Source organism: Panthera uncia, chromosome C2 (genome assembly GCF_023721935.1).
Source record: "Panthera uncia isolate 11264 chromosome C2, Puncia_PCG_1.0, whole genome shotgun sequence".
Classification (NCBI taxonomy): Eukaryota; Metazoa; Chordata; class Mammalia; order Carnivora; family Felidae; genus Panthera; species Panthera uncia.
The window spans coordinates 2072726-2093009 of record NC_064810.1 but is presented as its reverse complement, the minus strand read 5'-3'; the positions used below and the strand labels follow the sequence as shown (position 1 = coordinate 2093009).

The window sequence follows — 20284 nt, the reverse complement described above, 5'->3', positions numbered from 1 at the left end:
GGCCGCCTGCCCCGGGGGTCTGTGCACTGACCTTGGAGGGACGCTAGCAGCCCCAGAGCTGAGACCGGACAGCTCCCTTGGGGAGCTCACGCAGGCGCAGGGGGTGACACGAGATGCTCTTCCGTGGAAGGCCCCTGAAAGCCTCACCGAGCAGGGCACAGAACCAGCTTCTCCCCAGCTGGGGGCCTGTCCCAAGGGCTCAGTAGTGAGGGCCACCAGGGTCAGGAAACTGGGCCGACCTGGGTGCAGCTCTTCCCTGAGGCTGCCTGGAGGCCTACAAGGTCGGGTGCGGGTGGGGCAAGCGCCTGGGGGCCCTGTAACCCTTGAGGGCCCATGCGCAGGTGTCACCGGGTGTTTGTGTCCACAATTCTCCCCACGCTCGCGGAGGGTGGAAAACCAGCCAGTCTTTCCAACGCACCTCTGCTTTCTTGCTAAGTTTCACATGTGCACGTTGAAGTTACGAACATTGATAGTGGGAACTGGTTTAGAGTGCAGGTGGGAGGCCAGCAGCGGAGGCTCTCAGCCCCATGGCTACTGGTCCACTGCAGACCCCAACCAGGAGAGACTTTCCTCCCGCCCTGGCAACGGCCCAGCCAATGGGAATCCACTACACTTCCAACTCCCAGTTTACTCCAATGGACTGTTTACAACACGCCCCCCCCCCCAACTTTATAAATGAGCCTTCACTGGACCGCCCCGTGGTTTGACTGTAGTTTCAGCTTGGTGGTAGGGCTCCTGTCTCCAACAAACCCATTTTTGCCTGTAAAATAACCGGCGGCGTTATGTTTGACAAAGTGTAGCCGAGCAGACCCTGGAGAGGACAGAGGAGTGGGAGGTGGGGGCCCTGCAGGGCCTGGAGATGTGGCCGGCCTCCTACACGCTCAGCAGGGAGGCGTCTCTCAGCTCCCAGCCCTACTGAGTCAGAATCTGCATTGTAGCCCTCCCTTCCCCAAAATGGAGACACAGTGCATGTTAGCATCATCCCCGTGACTCTGTCACTCTTATCAGCTCATGTTCTGGAGGTGACACTGAGGGGAGAAATGAACGCACCCACCCGCTGGTCCCCCAGGAGCCGTGTAGAAGCCAGAATCCCCATGGGAGAGTTCCCAGCTGCAGGGAAAGGATTGAGAATGGCTCTCTTGGGACCAGAAGAAATTGGGTCCATCTGTAGAAATGGAGGGGTCACGACTGAAGGTTCAGGAATAAAGACAGTGATTGTTTCAAGCTCATCTTTGGTTCTTTTAGAATATCCTGAATGTATTATTGTAGTTTCCCAGGAAGATCTCTATGCAGAGATTTACCCTACGTCTTAAAAAATGGAAAAATTTAAACATCAATGACAGTGGCAGCTTTGGGTTGAAATGCACAATATGTCTGCAGTCCTCCAGTGGCTTCCAAAAGTGACCACTTAAATTATCTTGGGGGCACCTGGGTGGCTCAGTGGATTAAGTCCAACTTCACCTCAGGTCATGATCTCTCTGTTCGTGGGTTCAAGCCCCGCGTCAGGCTCTGTGCTGGCGACTCTAAGCCTGGAGTCTGCTTCAGATTCTGTCTCCGTCTCTCTTGCTCTCTCTGCCCCTCCCCCACTCACACGTTGTCTCTCAAAAATGAATAAACGTTTTATACATATGTATATAATATATATATATATTACATATAAACTCTTGGACACCTGTTAGTTTGCAAAATAATAGATTAAGGGAAAGTATAATAAAGAACTTATCCAGGCGGCTCACGTGGACTGAATCCAGGATAACAATTAGGTATTTTTAACGGGAGAATTCCAGCTAGTACCTGAAAGAGTCCTGCTATCCCCACTCAGCAAGGATTTAATGCATGGAGACACTGTGCATCCGAGGCAGCGCGCGCCTGCAGCAGAAAACAGACATCCCCGTGGCTGCCCTCGCCCCAAACCGACCCGGGGAGCCTTTCCAACCAAGCTCAACTTGCAGGAAATGCGGAAGGCGGAGCCCCGAGGGGGCTCCCATCCGGATACCGAGTCAAACACCACGAAAAGACGACTTGAAATGTGAACGTGGGTTATTCGCCATCAAGGAGCTGCTCCCAGGAGTGCGGACAATAACGAAGTCTGGAGTCTGACTCTCTATCGGCCGCGAGCCGCGCCAGACCCGGGTGCCACAGCCCGCCCCAGCTGGGTAGGGGGTGCTTCCCGCCCTGGGGTCCGGGACCCCGAGCCCAGGGCAGCAGCAGCTGCCCAGGCGGCGGGACACGCTACTGCGTCGACTCACGCAGACAACAACCAGCGCACTGGCGGGAGAGGGGCCGGGGCGGGCGGGCGGTGCGCAGGCGCGGCCCCGCCCACCGGCGCGCTCACGGGAGTCTGGGCCGGGGCGGACGCATTGTGCGCAGGCGCGAAGCACGCTCGTTGCGCTCAGGCCTCCGCGGTCGCTGGCCCCTGCGACCCACTGTCCCTGCGCAGTCATGGCGGCGGTCAGGGCTCTGGTGGCGCCCAGGCTGGTGGCGGCCTCCGCGTTCGCGCCGCTCCATGCACTCGCCCCGCGCGCGGCCCTACACAGCTCCGCGCCGCGGCCCCGGGCCAGGGTCGCGCTGGTAAGCGGACTTCGGCGGGCGGGCATGGGGCGGCGCTGCCGCCAGAGGTCACGGCCGCTTCCCATCCAGTTCCGCCCAAGGTCGGGCCCTCCTCACCCCCCACCCCCGAGGTCGGGCCCTCCTCACCCGTCCCCCCCGAGGCCCGCCCCCCTTAGCCCCTCCCCTCCCCCTCCCAAGGTCGGGCCCTCCTCACCCCCACCCCCTCGCAGCACCCCCACTCCCCGGGCCGTCCCCCAGCCCTCCTTCACCTCTGCCCGCGGCGGTTCTTATGGTCCTCACCGCCACCCCACCGAGGCCCGCCCCCTACCTCTCTCCTTGCAAGTCCCTTCTTCACGCCCCTCCCCCTGGCCGGCTGCCTCCAGGTGGAGTCCCCCTTGACCCCCCCCCCCCCCCCCCCCCCCCCCCCCCGCGCTGTCCCGCAGGTGCTGTCTGGATGCGGAGTCTACGACGGGACTGAGCTCCACGAGGCCTCAGCGTAAGCCCTGAAGGACCCTCTGCCTTTTCCTGAGCCATTTGGAGAAATGTTTGATTAGAAAGGCAGAGGAAACGAGCCACCAGGCAGCCACCAGGCACGGGGAGGCACAAAGCGGGAGCCAGAGATAAGTTCTCTAAGTGCCACCTGCTGTAGCGTTGTCGCTCAGAGACAACCATGTAATACATCTCGTGTTTAAAACCCATGGTTAACTTTTATTTTTATTTAAAAAAAAAAAAATTTAACGTTTATTTATTTTTGAGTCAGAGAGAGACAGAGTATGAATGGGGGAGGGTCAGAGAGAGAGAGACACACACAGAATCTGAAACAGGCTCCAGGCTCTGAGCTGTCAGCACAGAGCCTGATGCGGGGCTCGAACTCACAGACTGCGAGATCATGACCTGAGCTAAAGTCGGACACTTAGCCGACTGAGCCACCCAGGCACCCCACCCATGGTTAACTTTGAGGTCAGATTGCATCATCATGACTCTAGGGCGATGAACGCCTGGGTGGCTCAGTTGGTTAAGCGTCCGACTTCAGCTCAGGTTATGTCCTCGCGGTTCGTGGGTTTGAGCCCTACCTCTGGCTCTGTGCTGACAGCTCAGAGCCTGGAGCCTGCTTCCGATTCTGTGTCTCCCTCTCTCTCTCTGCCCCTCCCCTGCTCACGGTTTGTGTGTATCTCAAGAAATAAATAAACATTAAAAAGTTTTTAAAAGAAGGCTGTGAGGCACGAGGCAGCCAGGTCAGCTGTGGACAGTGTTTTTGATGTAACCTGTCAGATGTTAGTAGTGTGTGGCTTTTTATTAAAGGCTTCTGTGAGCAGGACTGGTAGATGTCAGATCTGGAGTCGGTGGGCAGGGAGAGTTAGGTCATGGTTGGGGAACCTCTGCCTCCCAAGTGCAGGGCCCAAGTGTACCCAGAGGAGCCTGAGGCCCCTCCCCATCCTGCACCTGCCTGCGTGTGCGGGTGTGGGCACTGGACATGGAGTGGTCTTTGGAGTGGGCAGAGCTGGCAGGCGGCAGAGGGCCAGGAGAGCTTCCAGAGCGGGGCTCGGAGCAGGGGCACGAGAAAGCAAGCGGGCTGCGTGAAACCTCCGGGGTGTGGGCAGGGAGCCCTGTGTGGAGAACCCTGCAGGTTACAAGGACGAGAGCCTGAGTCCCAGGGTGGTTCTACCGGGTCACCCACCTCATGTCTCCTCCTCTGAAAGGGGGACAGTGAGAGCCCCGTGTCTGGGACAGATTTGGACTTGTGCCTGGCACACAGCAGCCCTCAGGGAGACCTGCGTATCTCTCTCCCAGCCCTGTGACTATCATGGGAGAGGCGGGAGAGAGCGAGTGTCGTGACCGGAAGCCCCCCTCAAACCCTTGAGGGCTGCGTTGATTGGCCTGTGGGAGGAAGACCGCCCTGAAGCAGCCTGGGGTCCAGGCTGGGACACCAGTCGAATCACCCGTCCCTGCACCCCGGTTTGTAAAGGGAGCCTGGGGACTAGCTGGGCTCTGCAGGCTAGTTCAGGGACAGCGAATCTGGATTGTGGCCGTTTGGGTCATCGGCAGGCCAACTATAACTTTTTGTAAAGCAAGTAGGATATTAAGGTGCACGAGAGACTTCTGCAGGGCGCTCTGCAAAAACCCTGCTTGTAGAAACACGCTAAGAGGTAAAGCTGGGTTGGGCATGTTTCAGTTCTGTGTGATTTTCTTCCATGCAGGGTACTGGTTCACTTGAGTCGTGGCGGGGCTGAGGTCCAGATCTTTGCTCCTGACGTCCCTCAGATGCACGTGATTGACCACACCAAGGGGCAGCCTTCTGAGAGCGAGACCAGGTGTGATCCTGCTCCTCCGTCCTGGAATGTGGGCACGGGCCTGGTACAAAGGCCCTGAGAGCCGGCATGCTGGGTGGCTTTGTCCTGGCGGGGACCCTGCCTGTGCTCTGAGTTCTGAACTCAGTCATTCAGAGCCCCCGTCCTCAGGCTGTCCTGTGGTCATGCTGTTGTTATCTTTTAATGCCTACCAAAACACGGAAAGGATAGAAAATTCCGGCTAAGTTCCTCCTGTCTTTGTTTTGACCCACTTCTACTTTTTTTTTTTTTTTTTGGTACTATTTATACCCTAGGTGGGGCTTGAATTCACTACTCTGAGATCAAGGGTCATCCCCCCACCTTTGTTTTGGTCAAGGCTGTGCCTCCCAGCTGGGTCTCGTGCCGTGTTCACCTGTTTGGGCCCCAGATCTCTGATCTGGTTCGAAACGGTGTTTCTGTCACTGAGGCCTGTGCGGTCTTTGTGCTCTCAGAGCCTTCCTTCTCCTCCAGTCTTGCTCCAGTGCAGGGACGGCCACACTTGCCCGCTGGCTTCACACAGGGGGCGCTCTTTCTCCTGGGAGCTGGTGTCAGCCACCCCTCCCCCTTCCTTTTCTGCCTGGGACACTGGTCCTGGCTGCAAGGCCTGGGGGAGCACGGCACGGCGCCTACTGTGGCTGACCCTGGTTTCCTTCGCTTACCTGTGCAGCACCTTGGCCTTCCCCTGCTCTGTCCTGTCTTTCATCCGTCCTCAGTTCTGAGCACTCCAGATGCTCCAAATGGCCGTGTCACCTTCTCTAGGTCCTGACCTTGAGTGCAAGTGCTGGTGCACTTCCCTGGCCCGAGTACATGTTTTCTTGTCCTGTGGTAGTGTTCCCCCTCACCCCCACCCCCCACCCCCGCCCCGTTTTGTAGTCTGCAGGCTAAAGTTTGCTTCCGGCCTCTTTTGTGTTCTTTCCCAGGAACGTTCTGACGGAGTCTGCAAGGATCGCCCGCGGCAAGATCACCGACCTGGCCCGGCTCAGCGCGGCGGATCACGATGCTGCCATCTTCCCTGGAGGCTTCGGAGCCGCCAAAAACCTGTGCGTGTGGGGTCTCTGGGGTGTTTGCTTTTCACCTGTAGCGAAGCCGGGGACAGAGACGGGGTGGGGACGCGAGCAGCCGTTGGGGAGCTCAGGTTCCAAAGGGCTGCACGGAGCTGGTCTGTGACAGGGAACCGGCGTAGCTTGGGGCTTAGGTCAACAGTTAGCCAGACGTGCTTTTTCCTGTCACTTCTCCCAGAATGCTCCTGGGCTGCTGCTGCTGCGGGGGGTGGGGGGCGGGGGGGTTGGGGCTTTCTCTGATCTAACCCTGTGCCGTGCTGGTCTCCGTGTCCGTGTGAAGCTGCTGTTCCGGTGGGCCGTTCAGATGCTGGTCCCAAGTGGAAAGGTTTTGCTCTCTGGTTGTCACCCTGGTAACTAGATCTGCAGCCGGGAGGGCTCGCTCTGGCCTGACGTCCTGTGGGTTTTAGATCCTCTTTCTGTGCGCGTCCCGGAAGCTCTCTGCGCACTGGCCTCGCCATCCAGCACATCCGTTCCGAGGCGGCTCTGCCACAGCCGTCGTGGGTGGGAAGCCGGAGGCGGGGGAGGGCGGGGGGGGGGGGCAGGGGCCTTGGGTCCCCGGCCCCCCCCCCCCCCCCCCCTTGTTGGTTGGGGTGGCCGGGCCCCCCCCCCCCCCCCCCCACGGCGGTGCAGCAGCTCCCTGGCTGCCTCTGTGGGTGCCCTGCAGCCAGACGTCAGGTTCCCTGATGTGTACGCTGACCCCTGGCGGCTCCCCTCTGCCTGCAGACATCTGAACAACTTTCGTCCACATCCCAGCCCTGCGTTCCCAGCCCCGCGTTCCCAGCCCCTCGTGGCAGTGCCTCCCGCTCCTGTCCACTTTGTCTTCCAAAAACCAGCCTTTCAGGCGACTGCCACCTTCACACACCTCTCGGCAGTAGGTGGCAGAGGACGGCCTGAGTTGCTGGCTGGACTTCCTCTTCTGCCAGACCGAGGTTTTTTCGTCGGGAGGACGAGCCTTACTGTGACCCTTAGCTCCTCCCTGAGGATGAGGGCACATTGGGGGTCTGTCGGGGTTGTGTCCCCGGCACAAGTGACCACCCACGCTCAGTTAACTACAAACAGACACAAGGCGCGCTGGGTTGTCGGTGGGTCCGTGTCTGTGTGCCCCGTGTCTGTGCGCTCAAGGAAGCAGTGGCCTTGGGTCAGTGCTGTTGTCTGAACCCACTTCCCTGGGGGAAGCTGTGGCTTACGGTCGCTTGCCCGTTTTTCCCAACCTTTCTAGAAGTCAGGCAGGCTCCCGTGTCCTTGGTCTCTGAGGCTGCGGCTGCTGTGGTTGTTGGTTGTGCAGTGTGCACGCGGAAGGCTAGTTCGCTGGGGATGCGAGTTCACAGCGGGAACCGGGTTCCTCTCCTGTGGGGCCTCAGGCTCCTGCCCGGCCGTGTTTCCTCCGCCAGAGGTTCATACGCGTGGTCGTGTTAAACTAATGAGGTGGGGGTGTCTTAAGCTCAGTGATTTGTACTTTGTGTTTTCCGCCAACGGGGTGGCTTGTCGGTGGCCCTCTAACCGCCTCACAGCCACACACGCAGATCCCTTTGGGTAGACGACCCAGCTCTGATGGACACCCGTGTTTCCAGTTCCCCTTTTGTCTTGAAAGCTGTTTGGAGGTACAGTTGACACGTGTTTAAAGAGTAAAGTTGAGGGGCGTCTGGGTGGCTCAGTCGGTTGAGCGTCCGACTTCGGCTCAGGTTGTGGTCTCGCAGTTCATGAGTTCAAGCCCCGCGTCGGGCTCTGTGCTGACAGCTCGGAGCCTGGAGCCTGCTTCGGATTCTGTGTCTCCCTCTCTCTCTGCCCCTCCCCTGCTCACGCTCTGTCCTTGTCTGTCTCAAAAATAAATAAAAACCTTAAAAAAAAAAAGTAAAGTTGGCTGCGTTTGGACATGCACGCACCCCAAGGATGCAGCAGCCCCTCAGGTGGCACACCTCCCTCGCGCCACCGTTGTCCGGTCCTGGGGCTGTGACGCTGCCGTGGACCTCCCAGGACGGAGGAGCCGTGTGTGCAGAGCGGACAGCCCAGAGACGGGGCTCGTGGCAGGGAGCGTGTCCTTTGGGATTCGGTGGGTGTGACCAGTTGCCTCCCAGAGCAGTGTGGTGCACACCCGCCAGCTGTAGGAGGGGGGCCACGCCGGACGCCTCCGCAGTCATCGCTGCAGTGACAGAAGCCGTGTGTCATCTCACCTGCGCTTCTCGCCTGGTCAGTGGGGGGCCTGCTGGCTTTAGGTCCAAGGCCTGCGCACCTGTCACCTTCGGTTCGCTGTGGCATCTGCTGCCCTCCTCCGCTGCCGTTTTGCTTCTTTCTGACATAAAGTTAGAAAAAAACACGTACGTGTAATTGTACAAAACACACGACACACACGTGAACTGCTTGTCGCGGGTGCTGGGGAGGGAGCAGAGCCACACATAACGCCTGTGGGGTAGGGTTGGAGGCGCCCCAGGCTGGTGGACACCAAACTGTGAGAGGCCTCTTCTCGTGCTAGGAGCACCTTCGCCGTGGACGGAAAAGACTGCAGAGTCCACAAAGACGTGGAGCGCGTCCTGAAGGAGTTCCACGAGGCTGGCAAGCCTATCGGGTACGTAGGGGTGGGGAGTGCAGGGCTGCACCGTCCTGAAAGCCTGTTTTCGCTGAGGGGTTCACAGGGCGTCCTAGGCACCTTCCAGCTCGGAAAATTCTGTAGTTGTGTGCTTAGGTCAGTATCACTTGGTGACTTCACAGGAAAGAGAGCTTCTAGGAGGTTCCCCAGTCAGTCCTTCCCTGACCGCCAGCCTTTTCCAGTGCTCATTCTCCTCTCCTGACCTCTGCCTTCTGTCCTCGCTCCGGGCAGGCTGGAGCCAGTCACACACGAGCACCGCTCCCCAGCACCTTCCTCTGGGCCTGCACGCTCATTGCGTGCTTGGGTCTTTCACACTTGTCTGCACACCCAAACTCACCGGACCTTGCTCTTGTCGAGGTCCGAGTTCCTGGGTCCTGGCAGGGGGTGAGGCCAGCCACACCTGCCACCAGGAGCACGATGGTGCCCCCCCCTGTTGCCAGATCTGAGCCCCTGAGACTCGGCTTCCACAGACGCCTGGCCCCTGCTCTGACGAAGGTCGGTGTTTGTCCGTGTCAGTGCGCCAGAGCGTGCAGAGTGCACGGCTTCGGGTCTGCTGGTTGGAGAGACTCCCTCGGGAGCTCTGCGGTGAGAGATGCAGTGAAGACAGCTCATTGTGGCATAGACGGGAGCACTCCAGATCCCCTCTGACATCTGTGTGAACAGGGCTGTGTTAGAACCCTCCCACCTGGATGGGATATAGCGCCTGGCAAGGACAGTCCCCGCCCAGTCACTCTGCGGGGAGCCCCCTCCTCACGAACAGGGCCGGCCTCGGGTCTGCAGGTCGGGAGCGTGTCTGCTCGCACGGTGCCTTCTCAGTCCCGGGCCTGCTCGGAAGAGACAGCAGGTGACGGCCGTGCTCCACGCCTCTCTCCCCCAGAATGCTGTCACTGGAGCGGCACCCACTTCTGTGGGCCGAGCGCTAAGGGGGACCCTAGCGCCCTGCTTGTCATGAGCACAGGTGGAAGCAAGGGGTCCCGGTGGCTCGGCCGCCTGTGTGTATGTCCTCTGACCTCCGTGCAGGAACGGTCCCGGCAGGGGCCTCTGTCCGGAGCACGTGGCTTTGGCTTGCTTCGGTGTCCACAGCCCAAGACCAGCACGGCCGGCCACACAGACAGCCCCACTTGAGGGCCGATGCCGCCGGGTGTCTGTGCAGGCTCACGACACAAGACACTCTGGAGACACTAGGTCCAGGGACTGTGTCAACTTGATGGCTGGGGGAAATTTCTGTCCGGGGTTTCTAAGTAGGCGGGTTAGCTGTGGGGTTTGAAGCACTGTGTAAGTTTGTTTTGACGACACTTTTTCGTGGCTTGTTAGGATACCTCCTACGTGGGGCCTTTACAGGCCGCGCAGGAGAACCAGCTGGGTGCTGTGGAAGATGAGCCAGAGGAGAGGCCTGTGTGGGAACATGGCGGCCCAGAGAGATCTGGGCGGCGGCTGGAAGGGTTGTGGACCCCGGGTGAGGGGAGGGCAGTCCCCGACAGTCACACGCTGGGGCGGCCCGGCCCATAGCCGCTATGGTGGATGGCCCGTGTGCCCCCTGAGCGCGCGCTGACACGGGCAGGGCGCCGGTGTGATGTCTGGTGCCCAGAGGTCTGGTGTGGCTGAACCACCGTGCTCGGGAGCGACTGGTCGGGAGTGCCTCCTGACCGTGGCCCGTAGGGGAGTGAGCGGAAGCTCGTGTCACCTGCGACACCCCTCGCCCCGTTGGCCACGGCCGCCCCAGGCGGCCCGGCTTCCACCTCTCAGCTGCCAGGCCCTCTGGCTAGTGTTGGCACTCATCCTCGAGGTCAGGGAGGTTTGCGTGCCTTGCTGCGCCCCCTGGCCTGGCGTCCACTCGTGTGGTCCCGAGCTGACCCTGTCCTTCACTCTTCAGCTTGTGCTGCATCGCTCCCGTTCTCGCAGCCAAAGTGCTCCGCGGCGTCGAGGTCACCGTGGGCCACGAGCAGGAGGAAGGCGGCAAGTGGCCCTACGCGGGGACCGCAGAGGCCATCAAAGCCCTGGGCGCCAAGCACTGTGTGAAGGGAGTGACCATATCCTTTCTGGCAGCCAGGGTGGCGGTGGCGGTGGCTCCGGGGACCCCTCCTCTGGCTCTTGAACCGGGAGCTGCACTGCCGGGGGCACCTGGGAGCACATGCGTGACACGTGTAGGGTCCGATGCCGGCACGTGTCCCTCCCTGGCCGTGTTTCCAAGTCGGCCTGGTGGATGCGGGCTGGGTTCGGCACACCCCAGGCACACAGGGCCACCTGGTCAGGCGAGCAGTCGGCCTCGGGCTCAACGGGGGTGGCTTTCTGGGTCGGAGGCTGGGAGCTGCCTGCCAGTGAGGGGAGTGAGCTTGTGCCCCACGGTGGGGTGGAGGCTGCCCGTGGATGGGAGCAGTACCGGGGGGTTTCCTGGCTTTGGTGGAAGTTCCCTGGTGGTGTGGACAGGAGCCAGCCCGGTGGCTTCATTGGTCCCTGATCCTCCTGCGGGTGCCCGAGCACTGTGCACACAGAGCCTCAGGCCAGGGCCGACCACGACCCAGGTCCACACCTGGACCCAGACCCAAGGAACAGAGCAGCACGGTGTCCCAGAAGGTGCCGGAGACAACACCGTGACCCTGGGTGTCTGTCTCGAAGGTGCTTTTCTCTCCTTGGAGGGCTGTTTGGCTTACAGACAGTTTCGGTTAAGTGCCCACCTCCCTCCTGCGCAGAGTGGCCGGCCCATCCAGCAGTTGTGTGGGTGGAGCTGGCCCGGGGCCTTTGCAGTAGGTCCAGGAGGGCACCTTATAGGGAGGGGGCAGGGCCAGTCCCATCAGCGCTGGGCGTCTGCCCGACCAGGGCGAGAGCTCGGCTTGTGTCGGGGGAGGGTCCCAGGTCGGACTGGCCTCTTGTGGCAGACGCTCGCAGCGGCTCTCTGTTCCGGTTTCTCAGACGAGGTTGCTGTGGGGCCGGCGCTCCTGTGTGCGCAGCCCAGGTCTGCAGGCGGGCCTGGGTGCCGTGGGGCCTGCCACCGTGAGGGGTCCGAGGAAACCGGTGCTGGGCTCACCGAGGTCGGGACGCGTGTGCTCTGGTTACGGGGTGTGAGTGGCACGGGACGTGGACCCTGGCCGCGGGGACTGCGGCAGGAAGGATCCCCCATTTGGAGCTCCATCGAGAAGGGCGGCGGAGCACACTCTGGGGGTGGGCGGGGGCGGGGGTCAGGGTGGCGCTTCACGCCCGCCACCCGTGTGTCCTTGCCGGGTGACCGTTTTCCGTAACTTCCGTGCACGAAGCTCACGTGGACCAGAAGAACAAGGTGGTCACGACCCCGGCCTTCATGTGCGAGACGGCGCTCCACCACATCCACGACGGGATCGGGGCCATGGTGAAGAAGGTGCTAGAACTCTGTGGGAAGTGACAGCGCCGTGAGCCCCGCCTCCTCCACCAGGTGGAGCTAGTGGCCTGGCTTCCCGTGCTGCCTGCCGTGTGGCAGGAATTCGATTCTCTGCTTGCATCTATGGGTGCTTTTTGTCTGAAGAGGAATCCTTGGCTGGGGTCGGCGGACGGCGTTCCTTCCGCTCGGTGGAGGCAGGCAGGGCCCGCGCTGAGCCTGCGGCTGGTACCTGCTTGGTGCCTGCGGGCACGGGGGCGGCTGACATCCTCCTGTGACAGAGATTAAAATGGGACCTGCTCTTTCAGGAGAAGAATTGGGGCACGACATCCCACACTCTTAGGTTTGGCCGGCTGTAGGGTCCTTGGTGTCTGGGGGGGAAGAATTTTTAAGTTTGTGGGTCTGGTAATTGGGAAACCACGTCACTGAACTTCTTGGTGATTGAGAACTCTGTAACTTGGAGTAATGCGTTCAAAAATGACACGGGGGCTTCATTTGAGGCCGGGGGAGTTTGCTTTCCCAAATGGACGCTGGGACGGCCGCGTGTTGGGCCTCCTAAAGCTGGCACGCGGGAGCCCAAACCAGGGCTCTAGCTTTCCAGAGAGGGGGGGAGGGTGTGGCAGCCGGTCTGTGTGGTTGGCCTGCTGGGCGGAGACCGTCGGGTTGGTCCCAGGCCACGAGCAACAAACCGGGCAAAAATCCGGTGTCGGATGTACAGAGCAGGGGCAATAAAGCATCTTGTAGCCTCACCAGCCGGTGTCTGTCGTGCGTGTGCTTCTGTTTTGGGGAGAAACGTCGAGGGCGGCATCTGGGTGCAGGGCAGGCTCCACCCCCTGTGGCACATCCCTCCTTCTGTCCGCCTCCCGTGACCCCCGGGAGGGTGTCCCCGCACGCAGCTGCCATTGCGTCCGTCTGTGCCTCATTTGCTTTTGAGAAAGCTGCGGGGGTCGGCATGGCGGGCCGTTGAGTGTGGTGCAGCCGACGCCGAACTGTGTGGGTGCTGGCCTGGGAACGGGGCACCGAGGCACAGGCCCCCCACGCCACCCTTCAGCACCCTCTGCTGCCGTGAGAGGTAAGTGACAATGAGCCTTGTGGTTTTCCGGGCTTGGAGGGGAGCACGGAGAGCAGGGCCTGTGGACAGGGCAGTAATGCCTGATCGCGTGCCCCCCGATCCCCCCGCTCGCCTGGTGTCTGTGCCAGCCGGCCGCGACATTTCCGGCCCTTCCTCCGTGGGCACTCCGTTCTCTGCGGCCTGACCTTCCCCCGCTGAAGCAGGAGCCCCCTCGGCACACCCACCGGCACCAGCCTCGCTGGCCGGGATGGTCCTTGCCCTGTGCGCTGTCCTGGGGCCTGTCAGAGGTCAGGTCACGGACGACCACCTCTCTCTTAAGAAACTTGTCTGTGGAAACACTTGTTCCCTGTACACCTGTGCACGTGGGGGGGGGGGGTGCTGGATCACCAGCGTGTGGCTCACAGAGTTATCACAAGGCGAACACAGCTGTGGAACCAGAGGACCCGTCCCTGCCACACACCCCCCCCCCCCCCCCCCCCGCCCGCCACCAGGGATGGTGCACGTCCTGGCTCTGTGTACAGGCTTTTCCCTGTGGAAATGTTCCCAAATGGGCTTCTCCACTGGGGCTTTCCCATGTCGCCCGAGCGCTGCCTTCACGAATGTCCTTGTCGGTGTTTTGGCGCGTGTCGTGGCCCCGGCTGTTGCCACATCCAGGGGTGAGGCCGCCGGGTTGCAGGGATGTTTCGAGCTTGGCTTTAGTGGGGAGGGTCCATGTGGCGCTGGGGCCTGGCCGGCCTCCTCTGTGTCCTCCCCGCCACCTGGTGGGCATGGATGGCGTGGCCCTTGTTTTTTTCTGGTGTCTCCTTGACGTCCGCTGAGGCCCATTGCCTTTTGTCTATTTCTCGGCCTTCTGACGATCTGGTTTGGTGAAGCACGTGGTTAGGTTTCTCATTGAAGCTACTCGTGCGTTCTGGTTACACGTCATCCGTGGGTACGTGGGCTGCACGTGTCTACTCCCTTTTCTTCCTCAAGGGGCCGTGACGAGCAGCCCCTCCCAGTGCTTGTGCAGGCCCGTCCCCCGCCCTCCCCGGTGTGTGGGGTTGTCTTGAACTTCGCTCCCCAGGTCAGGAAGGCGTCTTCCCGCTCCCTGTTGTCTCTCTCTACCCGTATGTCAGTGGTCTGTCTGGAGGCCGCGTTTACGAATTCACCTGCTCTGCGGGCCGTGCACGGTGGCCCGGGAGCAGTCCCCACGTGGCCACGGCGCCCCCGGGAGTTGGGCCCTGCGCAGGGGTCGCCGCTGGCACCACCTGGAGCCCCCTCCCGCCTCCGCCCGCTCGGGGGTCTCCCCACGGGGCTCGGGTGACGTCAGGTGGTGCGGGACCCAGAGCCCGTGCTCAGGAAGTGGCAGGCTGGCTGGCTGTCACCTCCTCTCGCTGTGCTTCCCCGGAGGGGCCCTAGAGGGGGCGGGGAGAACGTGAGGGATGGTCCCCACAGAAGTGCTTGTGTGATGGCGTAGCGTTCGCACAGTTCTGCGTGCTGGCCGTCGCCGTCCCTCCTGTCCCTTTTCAAAGAGACGAAGTATCTGCTCTCCCAGTTCAGAAGGACACGCGCGCCTTTCCTCCTAAAATCCCGCCGCCGCGATGCGTGCGGTGACCGCCAGCGTGTGTGGCTTCCACGTGCCAGAGCCCAGCGGCACTCGCACCCGCTCACTTAATCCTTGCGGCAGCTGTGGGAGGGGGCCCGGATTGCCCCACGCTGAAAGGTCAGGCGGAAGGACCCGCGTTGGAGCCCGTGCTCTGGAAGTAAACCCCAAGCGTCGGGAAAGCCCGGAGAGTGGCCCAGCGGACCGGAACCAAGGGGGTGCGGCCATCTCTTCATTGACGATGAACGAGTGCCTCCTGCGTGGCAGGCACTGTCCCGGGGGGGGGGGGGGGGGACAGGTGAATGCGAGGTGGCTGGCCGTGTGTGAACAACGTTCCAGATGGAACCCCGGAACCTACGGCCAGAGAGTTAATTCAAGGGTGGCACCGGCGTGGGGCGGCAGAGGGTACGGGTGACGTGGCTGGTGTCCGCGACAGGGCGGTTCCGGTGCCCAGAAGCCCCTTGACACAGAGGACAGGCTGAGGAGGATGCCCGTGGCTTGGGCCCTGCCCCCGCGGGGCCTCTCTTCACCTGTCCTGTCCCCTCCACCCAGAAAGCCCAGCGCCCCTGGCCCCTCGGCTCCTTGCTTTAACATCAGCCCCCAGAAGGCGTCCCACACCCCCTGGCCCGCTGTTGTGAGCTCGTGCTCTGTATCTACGCGTTACAGGTTTCTCATCTGCCCTCTGCATGGGCCAGGGGTTCCGGGAAGGAAGACACCAGCCTCATACGTATACCGGGAGCCCCAAGGAGGGTAGGCTCGGCCTGAATGTACCGGTGGATGCCTGCCCTCAGCCCAGCTCCAGGGCCCCCTTCCTCACCCCTCCCCACCTCTGAGCGACACCTGCTTTTCCTGCATTTCTTCTGCAAGGCTTCCCTTGGTAGCACTGTTTGCTCGGTACTGACTGTTTTCTAGAGCAATTTTAGGTTCACAGCAAAATTGACAAGGGCTCCCTTACACCTGCTGCTCTCAGATATGCATAGACCTCCCCCCCATTATCACTGTCTCCCACTGGGTGGTGCCTCTTGCGAACCTGCACTGACACGTCATCGTCGCCCACAGTTTACGTCAGACCCACTCTCGGTGGTGCGCATTCCGTGGGTTTGGACAAATGTGTAATGTCACGCAGCTCCCGCTACGGTGTCTTACAGGGTAGTTGGTGCTGACGGTTTTCTGTGCTCTATTTATCCCTCCCTCCCTTCTCAGCCCCTGGCAACCCCTGACCTTGCTGTTGTCTCCATGGTCCCGCCTTTTCCAGGGCGTCGCACAGATAGAATCGTACAGGATGCAGCCTTTTCAGATTGGCTGCTGTCACTTAGTGAGATGCACCTGCGGACCCCCCGTGTCTTCGTGGCGTGACGGCCCACTCCTTCTTAGCGCCGAATACCATCCCGTCGTCTGGACGCACCCGTGTGTTTGCCCATCACCTCCCGAAGGGCACCTTGGTTGCTTCCAAGGTCTGGCAGTTATGAATAAAGCTGCCGTAAACATCCGCCTGCGGGTTGTCGTGTGGACGTGAACGTTCACCTCCTCTGGGTAGACCTCAAGGAGCACGACCGCTGGGTCGCATGGTCAGAGCGTGTTCGGTTTTGTAAGAAACCGGCAAACCTTCCTCCGCGGCGGCTGCCCCCCTCTGCTTTCCCGCCAGCAGTGAGGGAGCGTTCCTTCTGCTCCGCGTCCCCGCCAGCGATCCGTGTTGTCGGGGTTCCGGGTTGTGGCCGTTCTCGTGGGTGCACGGTGACGTCGTTGTCGTTTTCATTTTCGTTTCCCTGATGACGTGTGATGTCTGTATGTCTTCTCTGGTGAGGTGTCTCTTCAGGTCTTTTGGCCATTTTAAAATCTGTTGTTCATTTTGTTGAATTTAAAAAGTCCTGTGGGGGCGGGCGCCTGGGTGGCTCAGTCGGTTAAGCATCTGACTTCGGCTCGGGTCATGATCTCACAGCTCGTGAGTTCGAGCCCCGCGTCGGGCTCTGTGCTGACAGCTCGGAGCCTGGGGCCTGCTTCGGATTCTGTGTCTCCCTCTCTCTCTACCCCGCCCCTGCTCATGCTCTGTCTCTCTCTGTCTCAAAAATAAATTTAAAAAATATTAAAAAAAAAAAAGCCCTGTGGATATTAGCACTTCATCAAAGTCTCCTCAGTTGGTGGCTTGTGTTCTCACACTTGGCGGGCTCTTTGGCAATGTGCTTGTTTTTACTGTGAATGAATTTTAGTTTATCAGTTATGTCCTTCACGGATTGTACCTTCAGTGTTGACCTAAGAAGGCTTCACCGTCTGGGCCGACCACGCTTTCTCTGATGTCATGTTCTAGGAGTTTTATAGTTTGGCCTTGCACATTTATGCCTGTGACCCATTTTGAGTTCATTTTTGTGAAGATTTGGTTTTTTGCATGTGAATAGTCAGTTGTTCGTGTACCCTCTGTAGAATAGACAGTTCTCCCACTATATTGTTTTTGCGCCTTTGTCCGAGTTCGGTTGTTTTTGCGTGGATCTATTTCTGGGCTCTCTGTTCTGTTCCGTTGGTCTGTTTAGCTGTGCTGGTACCAGCACCACATTGTCTTGATGATGGCGGCTTTATAGGAATTTTTGGAGTTGGGTAGTACCAGTGTTTTAACTTTCTTCTTCTTTTTTTTAAATATTTTAGTTTTGAGAGAGAGAGTGTGCGCGAGGAGGGGAGGGGCAGAGAGGGAGGGAGACACAGAATCCGAAGCAGGCTCCAGGCTCCGAGCTGTCAGCACAGAGCCCCACGCGGGGCTCGAACCCCCGAACTGCGAGATCATGACCCGAGCCGAAGTCAGATGCTTAACCGACTGAACCCCGAGGCACCCTGCCATTTCATTGATTTCTGCTCTAATTTTTATTACATCTTTGTTTGTTTTGGATTTACAATATGCTTTTCCTTTTCAGATTTTCTAAGGTGGAAGTTCTGATTGTTCATCTCAGATCTTTTTTTATTTTCTAGCATATGCATCCGATGCTATAAATTTCCTTCTGAGCTCTGCTTTTGGTGCATCCCACATATTTTGATAAGTTCAGATTGTCATTTAGTGTGAAGTATTTTTAACTTTCTCTTGAGACTTGTTTGATCCCTGTGTTATTTACAAGTGTGTTGTCCAGTCTCCAAGTATTTAGGAATTTCAGTTGTCTTTCAGTTACTGATTTCTGGTTGAATTCCACTGTGGTCTGAGAGCAGACATTGTATGGTTTCCATTCTGTTAGATTTGTTGAGATATATTTATGGCCCAGAACGTGGTCTGTCTTGGTGAGTGCTCCGGTGAGCCTGAGAGGAAAGTGTTTCCTGCTGCTGTTGGATGAAGCGGTCACAGATGTGCCCAATGTCCAGTTGATGGATGGTGGCGTTGAGTTGGACTGTGTCCTTACAGATTTCCTGCCTGCTGGATCTGCCCTTTTCTGAGACAGGCCTTTTGAAGCCTCCAGCTGTAACAGTGGGTTCATAATTTCTCCTTGCAGTCTATCTGTTTTTGCCACGTGTAGTTTGACACCCTGTTATCAGGCACATTTATGGTAAGGGTTGTTATGTCCTCTTGGAGGATTGACTGTGTTGTCATGATGTAATACCCTTCTTTATTCCTGCTAATTCCCTCGGTTCTAAAATGCTGTGTCTGAAATTAATAAAGCTACTTCCACTTTTGGTTAGCATTTACATGGTATGTGTTTCTTCATCCATTTACTTTTAACCTAAATGTGTTTCTGTATTTAGAGTAGGTTTCTTCTAGACTACCGATGGTGGAGCTGTGTCTTTTGATCCACTCTGACGATCTCTGTCTTTCTGTTGGTGCACTTGGACCCTGGACATTCACAGAGGTAACTGGTGTAGTTGGGTGACTGCCTGCCATCCTTGTTTCTCTGTCGCCCTTGGTCTTTGTCCTGTTTTTGTCTTCCACTCTTTTTCTGCCTTTCATGGTTTTAATTGAGCAGTTGATATGGTTCCATTTCCTCTCCTTTCTTAGCATCTCAGGTTATTTCTTTTTTACCTTTTTCGGTGGTTGCCCTGCAGCTTGCAATACATTTACAGGTAATCCTGATCCCCTTTCGGATAACGCTGCCTGCTCCCAGGTACAGGGGCCCCTTATGGTAACACGACCATCCCGCTCCTCCCTCCCGTGCCTCGCACAGTGCCGTCGTCGTTCATTTCACATACTCCTCAGTCACCGCGACTACCCTCCTTGCTGTTACTTTGAACGAACTGCTGTTAGATCAAGTAAGGAAAAGAGAAATACAATTTGTAACTTTTCCTTCAGTGACTTATGTTCCTTTAAGGAGATTTTAATGTTTCTTGCAAGGCAGGTCTACTGGCAACAGATCCCCTCAGTTTTTGTCTGAGAAAGATGATTTCCCAGGGTGTAGACATCTAAGCTGGTGGGCTTTATCTCTCAACCCTTTTAAATATTCATTGCACCGTCTTCCCGTCACATGGTATCTGGGGAGACACAGGAGGTCGTTCTTGGCTCCTTGGTCGGTAAGCTATTTTTTTCTTCTCTGGCTTCTTTTCAAGACTTTCTTGATCTCCTGCAGTCTGAATATGACAGGCCTAGTTAGAGATTTGTGGCCTGCCGCCTTTAACATGCTCTATGCTGAGGGCAAGGCTGAGCCCCTAGGCACTGCTCCCAGCAGCACAGACTGTTCTGGAAAGGTGGCCCTGGCTCTAGCCCAGCAGATGCTGCAGTGTCTCCTCTCTGATGCACAGAAGCAGGAAGGTTGTGTGGCTTTGGACGTTCTCACTGGCTCTTGTTGGATCTGGAAGTGCTTCCCCCGTGTGAGAAAGGAGTGTGAGAAAGGAGTGGGCGTGCGCGGCGGGAGGGCGGTGCCACAGCTGTGCTGGCCTGGGCGGGTGGGAGGCGCTGGCCGCACAGAGTCCAAGGCCGAGTGCTCCCTAGGGGCGGGGAGTGGGAGCCCCAGAGGCCCTGCTCCGGGTGGCGAGCTGGGGTGCCCGAGTCTGGCAGCTGCACTGATGAGCAAATGCCCGCAGACGCACTTGCAGTCTGGGGCCGACCAGCCCAGATTGTGGACTCACACAACCACGAACAGATAAAATGATGTTTTAAGTAAGTCACGAGGCTTCAGGGTAGTTTGTTACTCAGAAGAGGTGACTGATAGGCCCCCGCCCAGGCTGGGCTGGGGACCTGTTCCATCCCCCGATCCAGGGGTCTGTGCCTCTGGCTGAGCCCCAGGGGGTGGACGGGGCTATTCTTGTTCATAGGGGGGCAGAGTCCCCCGCATAGGGCCTGGTGTGAGGTGTGCCCTGAATCGGTACCTGTGGGCTCGACAGGTAAATTCTGTACCCCAGGGCTTGCACGACTGCTCAGGTCGGACAGCAGGGGTTGGGGTCTGGAGAGTCAGCAGATCTCCCAGACACCGCATCCGGGCAGGCGGTAGAAACAAGGAAGTGGGTGGATGGCCGGGTCACAGCCCGCCCGTGGCTGGGGCGCAGGGAGGCCCATGCCTTGGCAGTCCACGGTGGGACTGGCCGTCTGTAACTTGAGACCGTCCTACCTGCGCTGGGGCCTGGCCCCCTGCTGTGCCATGTGCTGCTCCCTCACCCCCGCCACCCCCACCACCCCCACCCCCACCCCCACAGGCTTGGGCTCTGAGGATCAGGAGGAGGGAGAACGGGGGAACTGCCAGGCGAGAGTGCCGCGGGGTGAGTCCTCGGCTGGCGTCAGGGCGCCATGGCACTGGAGTCACCCTGCCACGGTTCCTGGCCAGGCTGCTGTCTTGTCAGGCTTTCCTTTGTTTTTTTTTTTT

General features: G+C 59.0%; 1 protein-coding gene across 1 annotated transcript; it reads left to right on the top strand.

The window, feature by feature from the left end:
• The first annotated feature begins 2348 nt into the window (after positions 1-2348).
• On the top strand, positions 2349-12625 carry GATD3 (glutamine amidotransferase class 1 domain containing 3). Its single transcript, XM_049627753.1, has 7 exons — positions 2349-2571; positions 2994-3046; positions 4749-4862; positions 5798-5917; positions 8409-8501; positions 10396-10552; positions 11770-12625. The coding sequence occupies exons 1-7, from the start codon at positions 2443-2445 to the stop codon at positions 11896-11898; spliced, it is 795 nt and encodes a 264-aa protein (XP_049483710.1). The 5' UTR covers positions 2349-2442; the 3' UTR covers positions 11899-12625.
• Positions 12626-20284: the final 7659 nt, after the last annotated feature.